Source organism: Pseudopipra pipra, chromosome 10, assembly GCF_036250125.1.
Source record: "Pseudopipra pipra isolate bDixPip1 chromosome 10, bDixPip1.hap1, whole genome shotgun sequence".
NCBI classification, from domain to species: domain Eukaryota; kingdom Metazoa; phylum Chordata; class Aves; order Passeriformes; family Pipridae; genus Pseudopipra; species Pseudopipra pipra.
The window spans coordinates 9,960,615-9,978,067 of NC_087558.1; the positions used below are offsets into that span (position 1 = coordinate 9,960,615).

General features: G+C 42.0%; 1 protein-coding gene across 8 annotated transcripts in view; it reads right to left on the reverse strand.

The window, feature by feature from the left end:
* Nucleotides 1-927: 927 nt before the first annotated feature.
* The window catches only part of ARMC9 (armadillo repeat containing 9), a 67,479-nt gene continuing 50,953 nt past the window's right edge, over nucleotides 928-17,453 (reverse strand). For 7 of the 8 annotated variants that reach the window (XM_064666121.1, XM_064666120.1, XM_064666118.1 and 4 more), the window contains 4 exons: nucleotides 16,853-16,977; nucleotides 13,352-13,475; nucleotides 9,294-9,466; nucleotides 928-5,930 (listed from right to left, as the gene is read on the reverse strand). In XM_064666121.1, the coding sequence (XP_064522191.1) occupies nucleotides 5,908-5,930; nucleotides 9,294-9,466; nucleotides 13,352-13,475; nucleotides 16,853-16,977 (445 nt within the window). In that variant the 3' untranslated portion in view covers nucleotides 928-5,907. The remainder of the gene's footprint in view (nucleotides 5,931-9,293; nucleotides 9,467-13,351; nucleotides 13,476-16,852; nucleotides 16,978-17,453) is intronic. The other variant, XM_064666119.1, reaches the window with a different exon arrangement.

The following is a 17,453-nucleotide window of genomic DNA, read 5'->3' on the forward strand; positions in this document are numbered from 1 at the left end:
GATGGCTGCTGCAGCCAGTATTGCTGGGGCATGGAGTGATGGGACCCTTGAGAACTGCTGCTGTACTTTGCCAGTGGATCATTCCCTGAGGTGGTGGCTCATGACTAGGAACTCCCTGGCATGGAGCTTTTGGTATGGTTAGACAGGGTGGAAATTTTGGCTGTTTCAAACAGCCCAGTTTCTACAGGCCTTGAGGATGGAAGGGGTTTGATCGAAACAGAACTGTATTCCTCAAGTGCCAGAGCTGCTGTATTTCATTTCCCAGCTGCTCACTTGGATGAGGAAGAAATAGAAAGGAGCCAGTTTCATGGAAAATCATGACAGGCCATGATCAGCCGAGTTAACAAAAAAAAGTCACCTGCTTCAGAGGAGCCAGTCCAGTAGGATACTGCAAATTCAGTCCAGGGGGAAAGCACTTGGAGAAAACGGTAAAATTTTCAGAGAGACATCCTGCTTGACAAAGAATTCATTTGGTGCTAATGGTTCTGCTTCTTGATACCAGCATGAACCACGCTCCCAAAAGGCAGTGCATGAGCACACACGAACAATGCAGTGATTTGTTCTCAGGAAGCATTCAACCTCTGCCAACAGTCAACCGGATCCAGACGATGGCGAGGGCAGTCAGACCGGCACATGGCACACCAAAGGAGGAGCTGTATCACTTGGCACAGAGCTGCTATTTCCAGCACTTACATCCCATCCTCATGCTAGCTCAACTTTTTCACTCTTCAGAGGAGGAGGACTATGTTCCTGTAATGAAATCTGGATCTACAAGGGCGAGAATTTTTCCTTGAGATCAGTAGAGGGAGGTGTCCTCGACTCCTAAAATCCCTCAGCAAGTAGTCTGATTTGCAAATGGCCTCAGCATTCGAAGCTGTCAGCTACAACTCAATATAAAAGGCACCTTAAACATCTACAGCACAAACCTTATGGTTTCAAGTATCCACTAATTTTTATTTGTCCTGTTTATTTGCTTACTTAACAGAATTAGCTCTGAGCATTATTAAAAGAAAAAAAAATATGATGAAGTAACACTTAAAAGACATTTTAAGTTGAAAACCAGCAAGGCATATTGGAAATCATTTTTTTAAATTAAATACGGTGCCAGGTCACTGAGAGTGAACAAAACAACTGACATTCCCTAGATCTGTTGACTTAGCATCATATCAGAACAGCATTTCCCATATTTGAAGAAGATAAGAACAAAGTACTAAAGCTGTCACCTGGATTTCTTCCTGCTTATTTGAAGGATTCTCACTTTCACTGCAACAAATTACTGCCCTACTTTCTTGGAAACTTGGACCATATGCCAAGCACTGCTGAGAGAACTTGTACTAAAAGGAGGACACATTCCAGAAAGTTATTAGATGTCCCAGAGTGTGCCACTGAGCCTGTTGTTCAGAGAGCACCAGGTCCTCAAAATGCGGAAATTTGGATCATGATCCTGTAACTGAATACAATGCCCTTCCATGCAGGGCAGAAAGCAGCCCAGAGATGGGAAGAAACTTGCTTTGAAACATCAGATCCTAACCACTGACAACATGCCAGGCCAGAAGAATTACTGGTCTGATAATGCAGTAGGGCAAGGTTCTATCTTCTGCACCTAGAAGCTGGTTTCTTTTTAAAATCTGTTAGCAGCAGATTCCCACACAGCTTGGCCAGAACGGTCTGGTCTTAGTCTGTTTTGTTTGTCTTGCAACATCTTGCTGTTTCTCACCCTTCATTAGGAGTCCCACTGCTTTTACAACTTCTATGAATAGCTGAGGTTGGGAAAGTGCAGCATAGCCTGGAGAAGCCCATATGGCTCAGTCACAGAGTATTTTGGTACTCAGTTCCCACAGGGTCAGTGGAAGTTTGCAAGGCTCCATCTATCCCCTCTTTGCTGGCCAAGCCCACACACTTCCTCAAGCTTGGTGGGCCACACTGCACAGCCAGGGTGCCTGGCAGGGCTCACACACTCCTTTGTTAGATTACACTGAGCAAGGTGCAACTCCAGCATTTCCTTTCTCGGGAAAGGGCTTGTTCCAATGTCGAGCCAGACTGCAAGCGTGAGCATGGCCCAAACTGCCCAGAAGCTGTGTCTCAAAGACTAATTCAAGCCCCAAGCTAAAAGGCAAGCCTAGATGTACTTAATGACCTGGGAGGAAGGCAGCCTGTTCGCTTGTCTGCTACCACTACTCAAAGACGTGCACGAACATAATGCAGTGCTTTTTATCTCTACACTGCAATCTCCACCATGATTTATAAAGACTAGACAAACTTTGTTTAAAGGAACCAACTCAAAGCCAAACCAAGCAACCACTGTCCCTCCCCATCACAGCAATATTTTTCCTTTCAGAGAACTTCCTTGCTTGTCTTTCCCTACACACTTAAATCATACAACAAATAATACTTCTGACACCAAACCAATGTTGCTGGTGGCATCCCACATGCCTGGGCTCTCCTCATGAGAGACCACGAACAATGAGTGGCTCACACCTGCTTTGCAACACTTCTGAGTGAACAACGCTACCTTTGCAGAGGCAGGCCAGGCTGAACAGAAGGGAGCTGTATTTTCCACTTAGATGGAAATAAAACTGTTGGAGACAGAATTTGTCAATAATAAACCAGAGTGAAATGTAAAGAAATGCACACAGTGAAAGTTCATGAACCCCAAAAAACAAACATGTCAGAAAGAGAAAGGAGGAAAAAAATCCCTTTAGAAGCATTTTTATCTAGTCACTGACAGATAATTTTAAAGCATTCGTACAGAATGATGGTTCTATGCAAACCCATATATACCTACACAGTTCGTCTCAAATAACACTGTCTGTAAATAAAATTACCCAATATACGGAAGTTACATCCAAAAGGCATGGTAGCACCACATAGGACTTTGGTCCCAGAAAAACTTCACCTGCAGATCTGTGTGTCCTATGCAATAACTGTACTTGCTTTTTGTAAACGAATTCATGGCCAAAGTGCAATCACACCCTCCCATTGAGGCAGCAATTTCCACTGCTCCTGTTATGAATTTACCAGGGGGGTGTTGAATCTGGCAGCAGCCTCTATGTGGCTTATACAAAAGACACTCAACAACTGTTTAGTGAGGTGCTGAATTTGCTATGTGTGTGCTACTGACCTGCATTCGAGGTCCTCTCCCCCCTGAACAGTGGAGTCCTACGAACAAAGGCAGAACTGACATTTTTCATTAGCTTCAAACCTTCCTTCTGGCATCACAGGGGCTTTTTGTGAATAAGACAGGGAAAGGAGGACATGTTATTTCCTTGGTCTCTCAAATTAATGCTCAGCTGATAATTATTTCTAAGCATATCCACAGTTTCTCTCAGGCATTTGGAAAATGAAGTCTTTCATGCATTAATATAAAAAATACTCTCTGTTTTCAAACTCCATACTCACATGCCAAAACATATAAGAGTTGAACATGGAAACATGTACATATAGAGTTCTGCATTGCAACAGGCCTGAGTAAGAAACACACAAGCACACGTACTTCAGCTTGTTCCTTTCAGTCCAATTCAGCAAGATGCATTTTGGTTTTTCACGAATCTTGATCTGCTGGAGCAGTTGTAGCCATACCTACCAACCACCCTCAGGTGACTGGAAAGAAGTGATAACATTTTGATCTCAATTAATTATAAAATCAGTGAGGTTTTGAGGTTGTTGCTTCCCCCTCCCCCCAAAAAAAATAGTCTGTACTCAACACTTTAAAAGCTGCTCTCCACATCAGAGAATCAGATCTGCTCCCATATGAAACTCAGCACTGCTGTAAAATAAATAAAATTCACTGCTGGAGCATTCTGTTATCCGTGTATGCAAATGAATGTGCTTAGCACTTCAGTGTTAACAACCTGGCCATTGATACCACATGATGGAAAAACCTCTGAATTTCAGAGGAAAGAGAAAAGCTGCCTATCCTGGAAAACCACAAGGTGAGCTTTTATGGCTTTTCCATTACTGCCCTTTTGTGAACAGAGGACATTTTCCCATTAATGGTGTTGATCAGCTCTGAGAGGAGGCAGATAGATCTAAGCACAGGTCAGCGATTTTCTGTGATTTCTTTGTCTAACATGGGGATCAATGTGATGGGGGCTATCCAGTGTCTCTAGTCACTTCATGTCCTATGTAGTTTGGGAGTTAAAGCAACACCTGTACTCTGCCTGCTTCGTGTTAGGTCTGTGAAAACCCTGAAGGTACTGAGTAGTAAATTGTAACTCCCACATGAATTTGACCAGATTTTAAGTTAGAGGGTGTCTTCTCCTACAAAACGTCTGAATTCCAATTTAAAGTCTATTATCCAAAGGGGTTTCCTGAACCTGTGTGTGGGAGTCCTTTCTGCAAGCATCTGACACCACATCACTGAACTCAGTGGGTCTCATGGCAACTACATCAGTGGCCTTGGCTCTTCAGTTGCCACAACACACCAAGAGGCACAATTCAAGACCTCGGCAGAAGCACAAAGCTTTCTTCTGGTCCTATGGAAACGACCAGTGGCTTAACAACTCCTCACTGCAGGGGAAGGCAGTGTCACTGCGGGAGTTGCTTTACCTTTCAGGCTGTGTACCACTCGTTTGTTTCTCAAGGTGAAACTCCAAAACCAAATCCTTACCTTCCCCCTTTTCCTACTGGTTAAAGCATTTGTTTTTGAAGTCTGCCTCCTTTTTGTACATCTCTGCCTCAGCAGCAGCCAAGTTCCAATGTAAACTGCATTTATGTGTCCTAACAGCTGTCACATGAGGGGATGTTACTGAAAATCCAATCTCCAGTGAAGACTTAGTGTTTCCTGGTCACTGTCACTTTTGAGAGAAAAAACAACAAAGAGCACTAGCTTTGTAATCCACTGGTAGAACTAAATGCTGTGTTTTTTATTTGGTGGAGGGCTTCCTGATCTCTCTTGCCTAGCCAGTACTTCATATTCACCAAAGACCAGCACAAATTCCATGAAGACAAAACCAGACATTGCTCTGAAGTAAAGAACATTAAAAAAAACCAACAAAGACCAAAGAAGATTGACCACAGTCACATGTAAAGAGAAAGTTGCTTCTGATCTGTTCACATTCTCATGGTTTCTTCTATGAAGAAGCAAAGCTCTTCGTTCCAGTGGAAAAAATGGATTATTCTGGATTATTCATTCCACAAATGTGTTACAGTAGAATTAAGAAAAAATGTAGAACGAAGGAATAGGAGTAATTGCTGCAGTTAAAGCTGCTGATCAGATCCTCAGAGGTGAACATGGATGCTGCCTTGGACACTGTCACAGTGTTTTTCATCTGCTACAGGTCAACCAGAAGCTGATGTACTACTTCAGAGACTACTCCAGCCTCTGGAGGCCAAACAGATCTCACCCCACACCACTGCTACAGGCAGTAAAGGCTCTGCACGTGATGTACACTGTCCCTCCTAATGCAGATCCTTTGAACACAGATTATCTCCCAACCCATTCACAAAGGCATAATTTAAAAAACAGCAAGTGACAGGCTGGTTCAGCAAGCAATATGTTAAAAAGACAGTTGTTTGGTCAGACTCCTCTGCTGTCTCCCTACATACTGTCTCCAAGGGCCATTTACTCTGACACAGAAGGCAGAGAGCAACAGTTTCTTCTCAAGGTGGCAATGTCACTTTAGAGTAAACTATCAGAGGAACGGGGACTATATCCATGTCCCATATCAGCCCTGGGCTGCTGCTGAGACCTTGAATTGTAATAACAAGGCCCTTGTCTTAGCCAGCTTTAGAGACCACAACAGACGCATCCCATCAGATAATCCCGGAATCACCGTGCGAGGCGAATGCCATGTGGTGTCAACGACATCACTCTCTGCTCCGTAGGTCACCAGTAAAGCTCATTACAGGAAGCTGGCTCTGTCCTTCAACAATGTGACAGGTGATTCTCGAGGAAAGGAACTGTTCTCACTTCCTGTAGGACTGGCTGCCTGCAGAAAAACAGCAAGAAAGAGTCTGTCAGCTGAAAGCAGGATTTATTACAAGATAGGAGCTGCCTGAGGGCAACACTTGTGCGACCTGTACAGGGACACAAACATCACAAAAAACATGCAGAAAGGCACTTTATCTCCCAATGCTGCAACTTAAAAATGCAGAACATATTTATGGCAACCCCTTGTCTAGGGACACAGAAAGAACTGAAAAGGAGTCACCAGGGCCCAGTCGCACTCCCGACAAAAAACATTCCTCATTCTTCTGGTAGAGAGTTTTGTACTGCCCTAGCTCCAATGTGCCCTAGACAGAACTTGGTACACTGCAAACAGCTTCAGCATGCCCATGAAGGGTTGCCTGGAATAGATGCAGAATAAGGAACAGGGTAGATTAAACCATTCAACCATGTCCACATGGAGCACAGTTGAAAAGGTCTAAATTTGGAGGTCCCTTTGTTCCCTCTGGAACTCTATGTTCCAGTCATCCTGCCAGTGCCATCCCTGTGCCAGCTAGGAAGTGGAAATCACGGTGGGTCTCAGCATGGTTGGTTTTATTTGGAGGAGCTTGGGTTTTGCTTTAAGGTACAGTTTTAGAGCTCAGCTAACAGCAGCTGGCTGCATCTCAGGCAGGAATCCAGCCCCAGGCCTGTAGCTGAACTAAGTACCTGTGCTTCCTCTGCATTCCTCAGGCATTCCAAACACTCCACGCTCCAAGAGGAGCAGTCCAGCTAGTTCAGCTAGGTTTATATAAAATCAACTTGTTTCCAGAAAATACACCTATAATAAATATTAAAATCAAGCTAAAAATGTGCCTCTAAAATAAGTGAGCACAGCAAGTACAATCAGAAACTCATCTTTTTCTCATCATGTCCCTCATCTGTAAAAACCTGCATTTCTCCAGAAATACCAAGAAATCCACAAACTAAAGATAGTCTTCCACTGGAACAGAGTCTCTTGATATGTAAAAACCTATGTACCTATGCAGCAGGCAAATGGAGGCAGCAACTGCTGAAATCTACTGATTGCTGATATCTGTGCATTTGATACCATTTTGGATTTACAGATGAGTCAATCAGGAAATTAAAGGAGCAGTAGCATAGAGCTTTACTAGGGAAACATTAGAGGCTCACCTTGCCTGCACCTTTAAGTAACAGCTGAGAATCACCTTTGAAAACCTCAAGTTTTAACACAGGAGCTTAAAGCCCCTTTTTAGTCCTTTAAAAATCTGGTTCTCATAACCTTCATCTCACTTTTCCCAACCACAAACATCTGTGTGAAAGCCCCAGCAGGATGGACAAGAACTAACAGGTGTTCTGTGACAGCAGACAACAAGGCTGGATACATGTACACAGAGTGAATGGAAGATGACTTGTTTGCAAAATAATTTCTTTGCTATTTTTAGCAGGAAGATTTTAACATTCAATTAGCATCAATGTTGATGCTAAGTCTGTCTCATGGCACATGTGGACAGACAGAAAATGATAACCTGGAATCCCAAGATAAAAATTCGGAGAAATGGTAAAAGGACACATAGCAAGTTGGGATGCCTGCTATACATTCAGCTTTGGGATGCACAGACGAAGAAGAGGAATATTGTAAGACATATCCTACCCAATAAAAGTTAGAAGAGCTCAAGAGTCTGGACTAACAAATCACATATACTGAATCCACAGAGAAACCCAAGTGACCTACTTTAATGCAATTTGAAAATAAAATATGTTATGCACTGTGCCACTGGAAAAGGATCTTGCTCCAGAACCAAGATGTATATGTCACATCTTTCCTAGGACACACACACCCAGGAATGTAAAGCTGCCCTGGAGAAACTAGAATATGCGGAGGAGTTTTTGTGTGCACACACAGACACACACACACAGTGCTTTTCCTTTCTTCATCAGGGCTTCTTTTCAACGGGCTAATGCTTTTGGGAGTGAACCGAAACAGGAACCAGAGACAGACTCTTGGGTGTTACACCACAGCCAGTCAGGGCAGAACAGTGCTGCTGTCACAGGAAACAGAAAGCACTGATGCCAGAGGTGAAACACGGGGCACATGCAGCAAAGGTTAAGCCGAAAGAGCCGGCAGTATTACCTCAGCACAGGAATGTTCAAGCAAGTAATGTCTAGGTCAAAACCTCCTTCCACCACCAAGGACATTCCCTTCCATTGCGACACCTGTACTGCCTGAATAAAATCACACTATTTCCCTGCACATGCAACTGTGTGGAATGACAAAAGAGTGAGCAACACAGAAGATTTAGGATGCTCTTTCCAGCCCAGTTACTGATTTATTAGGTTATTTCAAATCTCAGTTTCATTTTCCATATTTGTAATGAGGAGCTAACCATATATATATACCTCGAATTTCTTGGGAAGGTATTAGTTATTATGTTTTTGTGAAATGTTTCAAGGTAACAGTTACAGTTAAAGAACAGAATCGATGTTACATTGTGATAAAATAATCATCACTGAACTTGTTATGATGCATTTGAAACAAGGATATACATCGCTCCTGCCATTTTCACTGATGGTGGAGACCCAGGTGTATTTGAACCCAGCTAGTGCTATCCACACTCCTGGGAAAAAGCTTATTAATTACTGAAGAATGCATCTTTCTTCCCTCTCCATCCCAAAACACCTCCACAGCTAACACACCACGTGTTTAGTGATGAGTGAGTATTCAAGATCAACATTTCCACTTTATTGGGCTTGTGTTGCCTGGCTTAAAGCAAGTGTCCATCCTTTTCCTCCAACCTCAAATGAAAGCCCTTCTCTCTTTTGAAGCGCCTGCAGACTAGTACTGCTTAATCTTTTTCAGGCCACAACACAGCCATGTGGTTCTGAAGTACAAGCCTCCAGAAGAATGGTGACTGCCACAAGCAGCACACTGTTTGGCTCTCTTCTCACCAGGCTGCCCTGAGCCCATCTTCTGAACTGCCTGACTCTGGTCTACATTCAATTGCAGTGTAGACACACCCAGGGATCCAAATTCAAGAACGTTAAACAAGTTACACAGCGGAGTGAACAAGTGTCTAAAGAAAAGGAAAAAGTTTGATGAAACCTAGAGAAAGTCTAATCTGAGACCAGAAACTTCCAAAAAAATTTCTGAGAATTTGGGCCACTTTTCTCCACCCAGAGACAAGAAAAAGCATGTCTTGTAACTGCTCACATGACAGCCTGGAAATAAGAGCAGTGTTCAGCAGGGTGTAATTACATGGCTGTACATCCTGCAGACTACAAGTACAATGTCATATACTCCTGGCACATTAGTAGCCTACGACCTCATTCCTAACGAGTTTCTACAGTGCTCCCTCCTTTCCCACCCCAAGGAATGACAAATAGAATGATGACTTTTTCCACTTACTCTGTCTGCTCCTTGTGGATGATCCTGAGGAGCTGGGACAGCTTGTTTGTTGGGGTCCAGACTGAGAGAATTGGGGGGCAATGGCTGGGACCTTTCCCTTTCTAGGGCTGGTACTCTGCCCTTCCGGAGTGCGAGGGATCTTAGGTTTGCTGGTGAAGGCTGAGGGAAACTCGCTGTAGGAGGAGATGGAAAGGGTTAGCAATGCATGGAGAAATATGTATGCATAGTAAGTCTGCAACCAAGTGAAACCTGCAGTACATGCTGTGCTGTGACAGCATGACAGGCTGCTCAAAATTCAGGGAGACTGCAAATGGAGAAGAACATGGCACCACAGGTACTGCCCTGGGATATGTACTCACTGTGCAGCCTCTAACCTGGCTCTGCCGACCTCTCTATCCTACTCAAACCTCATTCTTTGCACAACAGGATTGAACAGGTTCAGTTAAGCTCCCTGTAAATCAGTAATTGATCTTTAGCCTGTTTTCCATTGTATTTATCACATTCAGTGACTCATTCTGAGGTGGAAAAAATACACAGATATGCTACAGCACAGGAACACATCCTTTTAGGGCACAGACACCATAATTTCTGCCAGGTATAGGTCACAGTTTTGGTAGACACAGGCAGCCTCCCTGGCTCCTGGCTGAGATAAGATCTGTAGAACTCCCTGAAGGCTTTGTCAAAAGAGCAAAAAGCTGTGATGGCATCTATAAAATAAATTCCCTAAGCACACAGGTTCCTTGTTCACACTGAGAACATAAAACATCTGCTGCTATTTCACAGTCTGCACGTGCTGCAAGAATACCATTCTTCAAAATTTAGTCAATAATGTGTGAGGATACACTGTTCTTCCTTGCTCCCAGAATGTATTCTTTCCCAGGTACAAAAATAGAGGCTACCAGGAAATAACAAGGCTCTAAAATAATTCTGAATCTATATTAATGTTTGCAGTAGCGATTCGATTTTCTCTTAAAAGGAGAAAAAGTTGAACTGAACTAATAGTTACATGAAAAAGCTCATCATATTTAAAAAAGGTAATGAAAGAGTCAAACGAGATCCAAAAAGGTGCCATCCAAAGAGCAGTGATTAAAACGGAATGTCTCCGTGTTACCAACTCCACCAAAAGAACCCTTTGTGACAATCAGAAAGGGTGATTAGGAGGATTTTAAAGATATTTAATCTCTCCTCCTCCCCTGGGAATGGTGCTGAGTCAGTGCTGATTAGCCCTTCCACAGCCCTATTTCACCTTGCAGGGAGATCTGAGCAAGTGTTCCTTTTGTATTTTAAATAGCATTACTGCCTGTATTTTGCATTTGTATACGATAACAACTGCTCTGCTAAGAACCATCTCTGCAGCCCTCTACCTACGAGTATTACAAGTGTTAACACTTGTCTCACTTCAAAGGAAGAGGTGGCAGATGGCAGCAGAAACATACTAGCAAAACAAACTCAAAAAAGTAAAATCGTCTACATAGAACTCCAAGGCGTGGACCACAGAAATATTTAAATATCTTTCTCTCCATAAAACAGTCTCATTGTTATTGCTTTTTTGTCATTTTACTCACTTCGGTAAAGTGAGCTAATTCAAGTGAATTGGTTTTTCAATTCACTTGTGCTCTTCATGATAATCTTATGTGTGCTATGATATTCTTAGGTAGATAAAAAAGGGAGATTCAACAGCCTCAAAGCAGTTTTTGAGCCACAAATGAGGGGTTTCTTTCCTAATTCAAAAATTAGGAGATGAGACAGGAACACACAAAGGTGAATTAGACCATTTTCTCCAAGAATACACTTGGACTTTTGACCAATTTTACCAGATCATCAGAAAAGCAAAGCCAATACAGATCTAAGAAGGCCCTGCAGAGTTTAAGTTCTTTATTATGATAATACCGGACTCAGTCACAATTAAAAAAAGTGCTTTTTCAATCAGTCACAACTGTAAACTCAAGTCCACTATAAATTTATCCTTGACTGGCTAAAAAGCACAATAGTGCTATATTCTTACATGATCAAAATGCAACAGGGAGGGAATAGCAATGCCGGGGCAGCTGCCACTCTGACATGCATCAGCTGGAATAATCATTTGTTCCTGTGGAAATAAAACAACTGCAACAGAAATGTCACTGCCAGGGTCTCGTTCTTCTCTCAGACTGATTTTGTTGAATTTCACTTATCTCTGTGCAGTTAAATTCCCAATTTATACTGGTAAGTAAGAGGGGAAAGAGCAGTTTCTGTTTCCCCACTCCAATTCTCATAAATACCTCTTTAGGAAGGTCTTGGTATTTACCTAATAGGTATTTGCCTCTAGGAAGGAGACATTTCTTACAGTGGACAAAACCATGAGCAAAGCAGTGATTTATTAGTTCTGTTTGTTATGCAAACAAATTAAACAACAGGAGTGAAAGAATGAAAAGGCAGGTCTAGCTATTGCAACACCAACATATTAACAAAAGACCCTTGACATAGAAAACCCTGTGTTGGCTTGGACTGTGTGAATGGCTACAGTCCCATATCCGTAACTCGAGGCTGCATTTGGAAATACAATTTACTGTACGAATTCTAAGACAGTACTAGGTGAAAAGATACTATCTTCCTCTGCAGGATACTGCACCTGTGCTTTAAGTTCTATCAAGTCCATCCATGACTGAGATTTATACATACATTTATGAAGAAAAACTAAAGATCACTGGGGACATGCCTTTTTAATAACAGGTTATGACTGTAGAGAAGCAAATCACCTCACTAAAGTGGGGGGCAAGATGCTGCCAATTTGACTTGTTTTTTGCAAGCCAAAGCCTGAAAAATAATCTCTCTCTCCATCACAAAGGAAGCAATTTGGCCATAAGCTTTTCATGGTGTCTTTCTATGACGTGCTCAGCTACTGTTACAATGGACAACAGAAATAAAACCAGTAATGATGGGACAGAGGTATGACTACTAAGTACTTCAGCTGAAACCAGTGATAATTTGTTGACAATATGTAATTTCTCAGATCTCACCATGGAAACATCTCAGTTGGGAAAAAACCTCCCAGCCAAACAATCAAAACCACGCCAACCTCCTAAAAAATCCCAAAACCACACACAGGCATCTGTAGACCTGAAGGAAACAAAGTTATAGGCAGAGTCCAGTTTTCGGAAGTTCTAGAGCTTTAATTGACACAAATCATCAAGACCTCTGAAAAATCAGGTCCATAAAGAGCTAGTAAAACCTTTCCTTTAACACATCTCCACCCGTTCTGTGATTTAGTCCTGGAATGTACTTGCTTTTAAAATTTCTCTACACTTACTGTTTAAAACTTGGCCCAATCAAATTCGCTATAGGAAAAAGCTGTTAATGTCTGAAGGACACATGCAGGCCCTGAAAACTTTGGTAAACCTTGGTCCAATTGCTAATGAATTCCTAGTTCTCATCCAATATATAACATCACAGTTGTACACATGACAAAGGCTTCACAGAGGGCTCAAGGTACCAGCAGGATAAGGAGAGCAAGACCTTTCATTTAACAGGAATAATTTCAAGGAAGAGTTGAATCTCATTGCTGGGTGACCTCATAATATTGCCTCCTTTGCTATATCCATCTAGAGGATAAATCAAAGACTCTGGTCAGCAGTCCTAGCAACTCAGAGTGTTTAAACACCCTGAACCCACTTTAAATGCTTCATTTTTCTTCCTTCGGCAAGTTAATTCTTGCCCTGTTCCCACAGTCCTACCTATTTCTTTAATAAATGATTTTTCATGGGCTAGAGTCAAGTCATCTAAGGAAGCAATCAGGAAGTTTTATTTGCAGAAGACTGCGTTGAGCATGCATGTGAAGTTCATTAATAATGTCTTGCTTGAGATTTCTCCCATTCTGAACCAGATGCTTCGAAATTGAACAGCTGCCTCTGGCACAGCTAAGGGTATTTTGTTTGGCAAGCGCCACCACAGCTGTCTCAGGCCAGACTACATCATACATCAAATGACTTCACAGATTGTCTTTACAGCAGCATGGAATTAGCTGGTAAAACCCATCAGACTCCTCTTATAGTTCTAGATATCCTCTGGAAAAATCATACCTATACAATTGCCCATTGATGTCCTCAGTGAAGTCTTGCGAAGACAAGATATTGTCATCAGCTGGGATGCTTCGGTCCATTCTTTGGCCTGGTGAGAATACTTCAGATGACTTCATTTCAACTGCTATTTAAAAAAGAAACACAGTTCAGGGAGCAGTTTTCTCTTTACAGTTTTACTAGAAATACAATCAAGTCGCAGTTCCTGCTGTATGAAGAAGTCCTTGAGGTATTAGCAGGCTACTGAGTTAGTGTGGCAGTGCACTACAACTCATCACCTGAGCAAAACAACTGCAACTGTGACACTTCCAGCCCTCTGTGGCTGGAAAATAAACTGGCTGCACTTTGCAGTAGCAATGGGATAGGAGCATGCAGACCATCACTTCACATATATCAGCTAATGTCCACTATCTAATTAAAACCACAGCAACTCAAGCACTTGCACTTCTCTGTATCCACAGTAACAGGCAGCCACTGCAGAGAAAACCCAGTGTTTTACACTTCTGTCAGACTTGCTTTCTTCCATTAATGGGGAAGTGAAGTACAGTCAGTTTGCTGAGAGACACAAGGCTATCAAGATGTGCAAGTTCAATAAATGTTTAGGGAAAATGCCTAGCTCCACTCCTGCTGTGCACAGGACAGGCTGCCGTCCTGATTTGCTCTCACATGCTGATATGAATGCAGATCAGGTCACTGTCAGACAAGCATTTCTCTGCCCAGCACGTGTTCTGTCTGACATTCAGCATAATAAGTGCAGTAAGACAACCAGGGTTCATCTTTAGTCCACAAGTTTTCTGCTCACAGGAGACAAGAAAGGAAAAGTGCCACAATTATTGATTTACCAAAGTGACAAAAAGGGAGGACGGACCCAGACAAAGTCAGACCGACCCAAGAACAGCTGAATATTTCCAGGCATGGAGGACATTAAGAACTGTTCTTATTTTTAGAAAACAAAATAGGATCAACATTTCCTGAGGCTAAATTTAGCCTTCTTGAGATAGATATGAGCTTGATAATGCTAATTGTTCACATGAAGCTTTTATTCTGTTTTTTCACTCTTGATCTCTTACTATTCATTTCATGACTTGCCTGCACGAAACTGAGTTCCAAAGCATTCATGTGATCCTGGAAAACACATATTCTGAAGTAAGCAGCTTTCTGGTGCTGCAGAACGACCATCAGACCAAGATCAGAACTCAATAAATTGCATATCTATTGAACAGCAAAGATGTTTGGCAGGGAATGATGAGGGCCTCTAGAAGTAGTACAATTATTTTTACACCTTTCTGTCATGTACTGTTCCCTGCTGTATCTTAGAAGGCACTAGAAGAGAAAGGGTTTATTTTCCATTGTCTTAAATTACAGCCTTTCCTATTTAAATATTACAAACCCCACTGCCCTTTGGAAAACAGGAGCTATCCAAAGACCCAGTTCAATTATCATTATGTAGAATGAAAGTCCTGTCACTGACATAACAACCAAGGGGTCCAGCAGTGCAGTCTCTTTTTTCACTTCTCCTACTCCTCATTTCTAAGTCCCAAAAGATAAGAAAGACAAGCACATATGTCACTGGCTACTTGCAAAAACCCGGAACCAAACTCAGGCAATCCTTCAAGTAGTCTCAGTGTTATTTTATAGCCTGTAAGAATATGTAGAGAAATGTACAGAATTGCCTCTGCCAAAGAAAAATTGTCTTTTCACATTTATAATGCATGTAAACTTGCAATATGCTCTATATTATGACCTCCAAGATTTTCCTACAAGAAAAGAGTATAATCCAGTAGTCTTATTAGTAGCCATCTGCATTTAATTTTGACTGAAAACAGATAAAATTTTAGACATAGGCTGCAAGCAAAGTTCTGGCAATATGAACCATTAAAGTGGGCAGGAACTTCTTCAGCATGAAGGCTTTGAATCAATATTCACCAAAAATTAACACCATTTACACTGCTGACTTACTGAGGCTCTCTGTTTAAAACTCCTCACAAATCTCTACAAGTAAACTATCAGACAGCAACAGCAGCATAGAAAAAGTGACAGAGATGAGTGAATGCATTTCACTGGCAAGATATTATCAAGATGTGGTTCAGAAGGCATGTTGAGCTCTGAATGGCTGCATAACACATTAGGAATTGCATCCAATTACACTTTAAAACAGCAAATAGGAACACTTTTGATATCTTCTTGGCTTAACTTCCTTTACAAAGCATGAGTATGTAAAAACGCATTCTTTATTTTCTTCTCTGTAGGAAAACTGTCAAGTCAGTATGCTTTTGACTAATTTACAATCTTTGCTGACCTGAGTCGCGGCCCTGGGATGGGCTCAGCTGTACTCAAGGTGTTACTGTGCACAGCAAGCTGAGGACAGAAACTCTCATTCCTACACAATAGCAAGAACTCAAGTGCCCATCTTGGACAGGAGCTTCACCTGCTTCTATCATACAGCTTCCATTCAGCATGTTGTATTTATCAGCTCTAAGGCATTATGCAAGCAAATTCCTGTCTGCAAGGCCTCGGTCACTTTTCTCAGAATCCCTTTCATTTCCTTTAGGAAATTTAAAAAAAATAGAAGAGAAAGTAAAAAGTATGCTCTTCCCTTACTGCTTCAAAGCATATTTTTCAGCAAAGTAAAGGCACACTTTGTTTCAACCTATTAATAATTCTGTCCCGGATATGCTGCGAGATCCTTTATCTAAGATTGCTGAACATTTTGCCTTAAATCCATAACTGGAAGATGTTAATGAATCTCTGCAAGAAGGCAGAAACTCTCACATTCAAAGTTCCATGATCTTGTGCATATCAGAAATTCAGAAATCAAATATTTCAGAAGTCTATACCCTTTTAAATTCCACCACATGTTTCTGAGCTCTCAGGCCCAGCTGAGTTTGCATTCATTTCAGCTGAAGCTGCAAGGGCAGAATCTTTAGCAGCATCACCCACAATGCAACTACACAGCATCAGGCTGCCCATCCTCCACAACCTTGGATGGTCTGAATACAGTTGCAAATCTAAGCAGAGAGCTGCAGCTGCCTTCAACTTTAACACAGAGGTCCAGCCAACAGAGCCTGCAGGTGCCAGCAGACAGTGATTCATTTAGATCCAAACAAGGGTATATTTGATCATGCAAGGGGCTTTGCCTGTTGGGAAGTGCACTGTCTCTGGGCTGCAACTCTTTGCCTCGGCAGAGGACATTGCAGAGTGAAATACAGTATCCTTCATGCATCGGAAGCCCTTGGTTTGATCCTTGGTACTTCCACAGGAAACAAGATGGAGCCAGGCAAGTGAAACCATTGGTGTCTGCTGACCACAGATTCACTCAGCTCGAGCCAAAGTCTACTGTGTGCACCGAGGTCCTGCAGACTGATGCAGGGTCTAAAATAGAGAGACATCTCCACACTATAACAAAAAAATCTTAATCTACAATACACAAGCCAGGGCCCCAACAGCTGCCCCAGTCAAGAAAGGCATCAGCAATTAACAACAGCATTCACAGACTATCCTTACATGAAGGGGAAATGCAGAGGTCAGAAATGCTGGACTGGCTCCCACCACAAATGGGAGAATGACCACTCGGAGGAGACTGCAGCTTCTCATCCCCATCGTGACAAGAACTGGTATCGTTTTCTGGCCTGGAGGAGAAAGGAGAATGCAGGGTGAATGCTTACAGTACAGTTACATGAGAGTAAATTCTAATTTCTTCTAATTGCCTGTAATGACACAGTAGATATTGAAATTATTTTATATTTCATATTGCAAACCAGTGCTAAAGACATAACTGCTTGACTGTAGCTCCCCTAAACCAGTTGACATCAGATGTATTTGAAATTAACATTTTTTCCTACTGCAATTCCTACTGCAATAAAAGAGCTGAGGAAAGGAAACCGTAACTGGAAAGGAAACCATAACTCCCTGCAGTCTGAAGATCCAAAATACCAGCATAACACTTAAAGAAAAAGACTATAGAAATGGGCCTGAGAGATCTTCAAAAATTAGCTTTTTCAAGGATTTAAGATTCACTCCTGAATATTACAAGGATCTCACTTTAAAGAGCAGCATGCAACACAGACTTAAAACAAAGTAGGTGAGAAGTAGAACTCTTGATTTC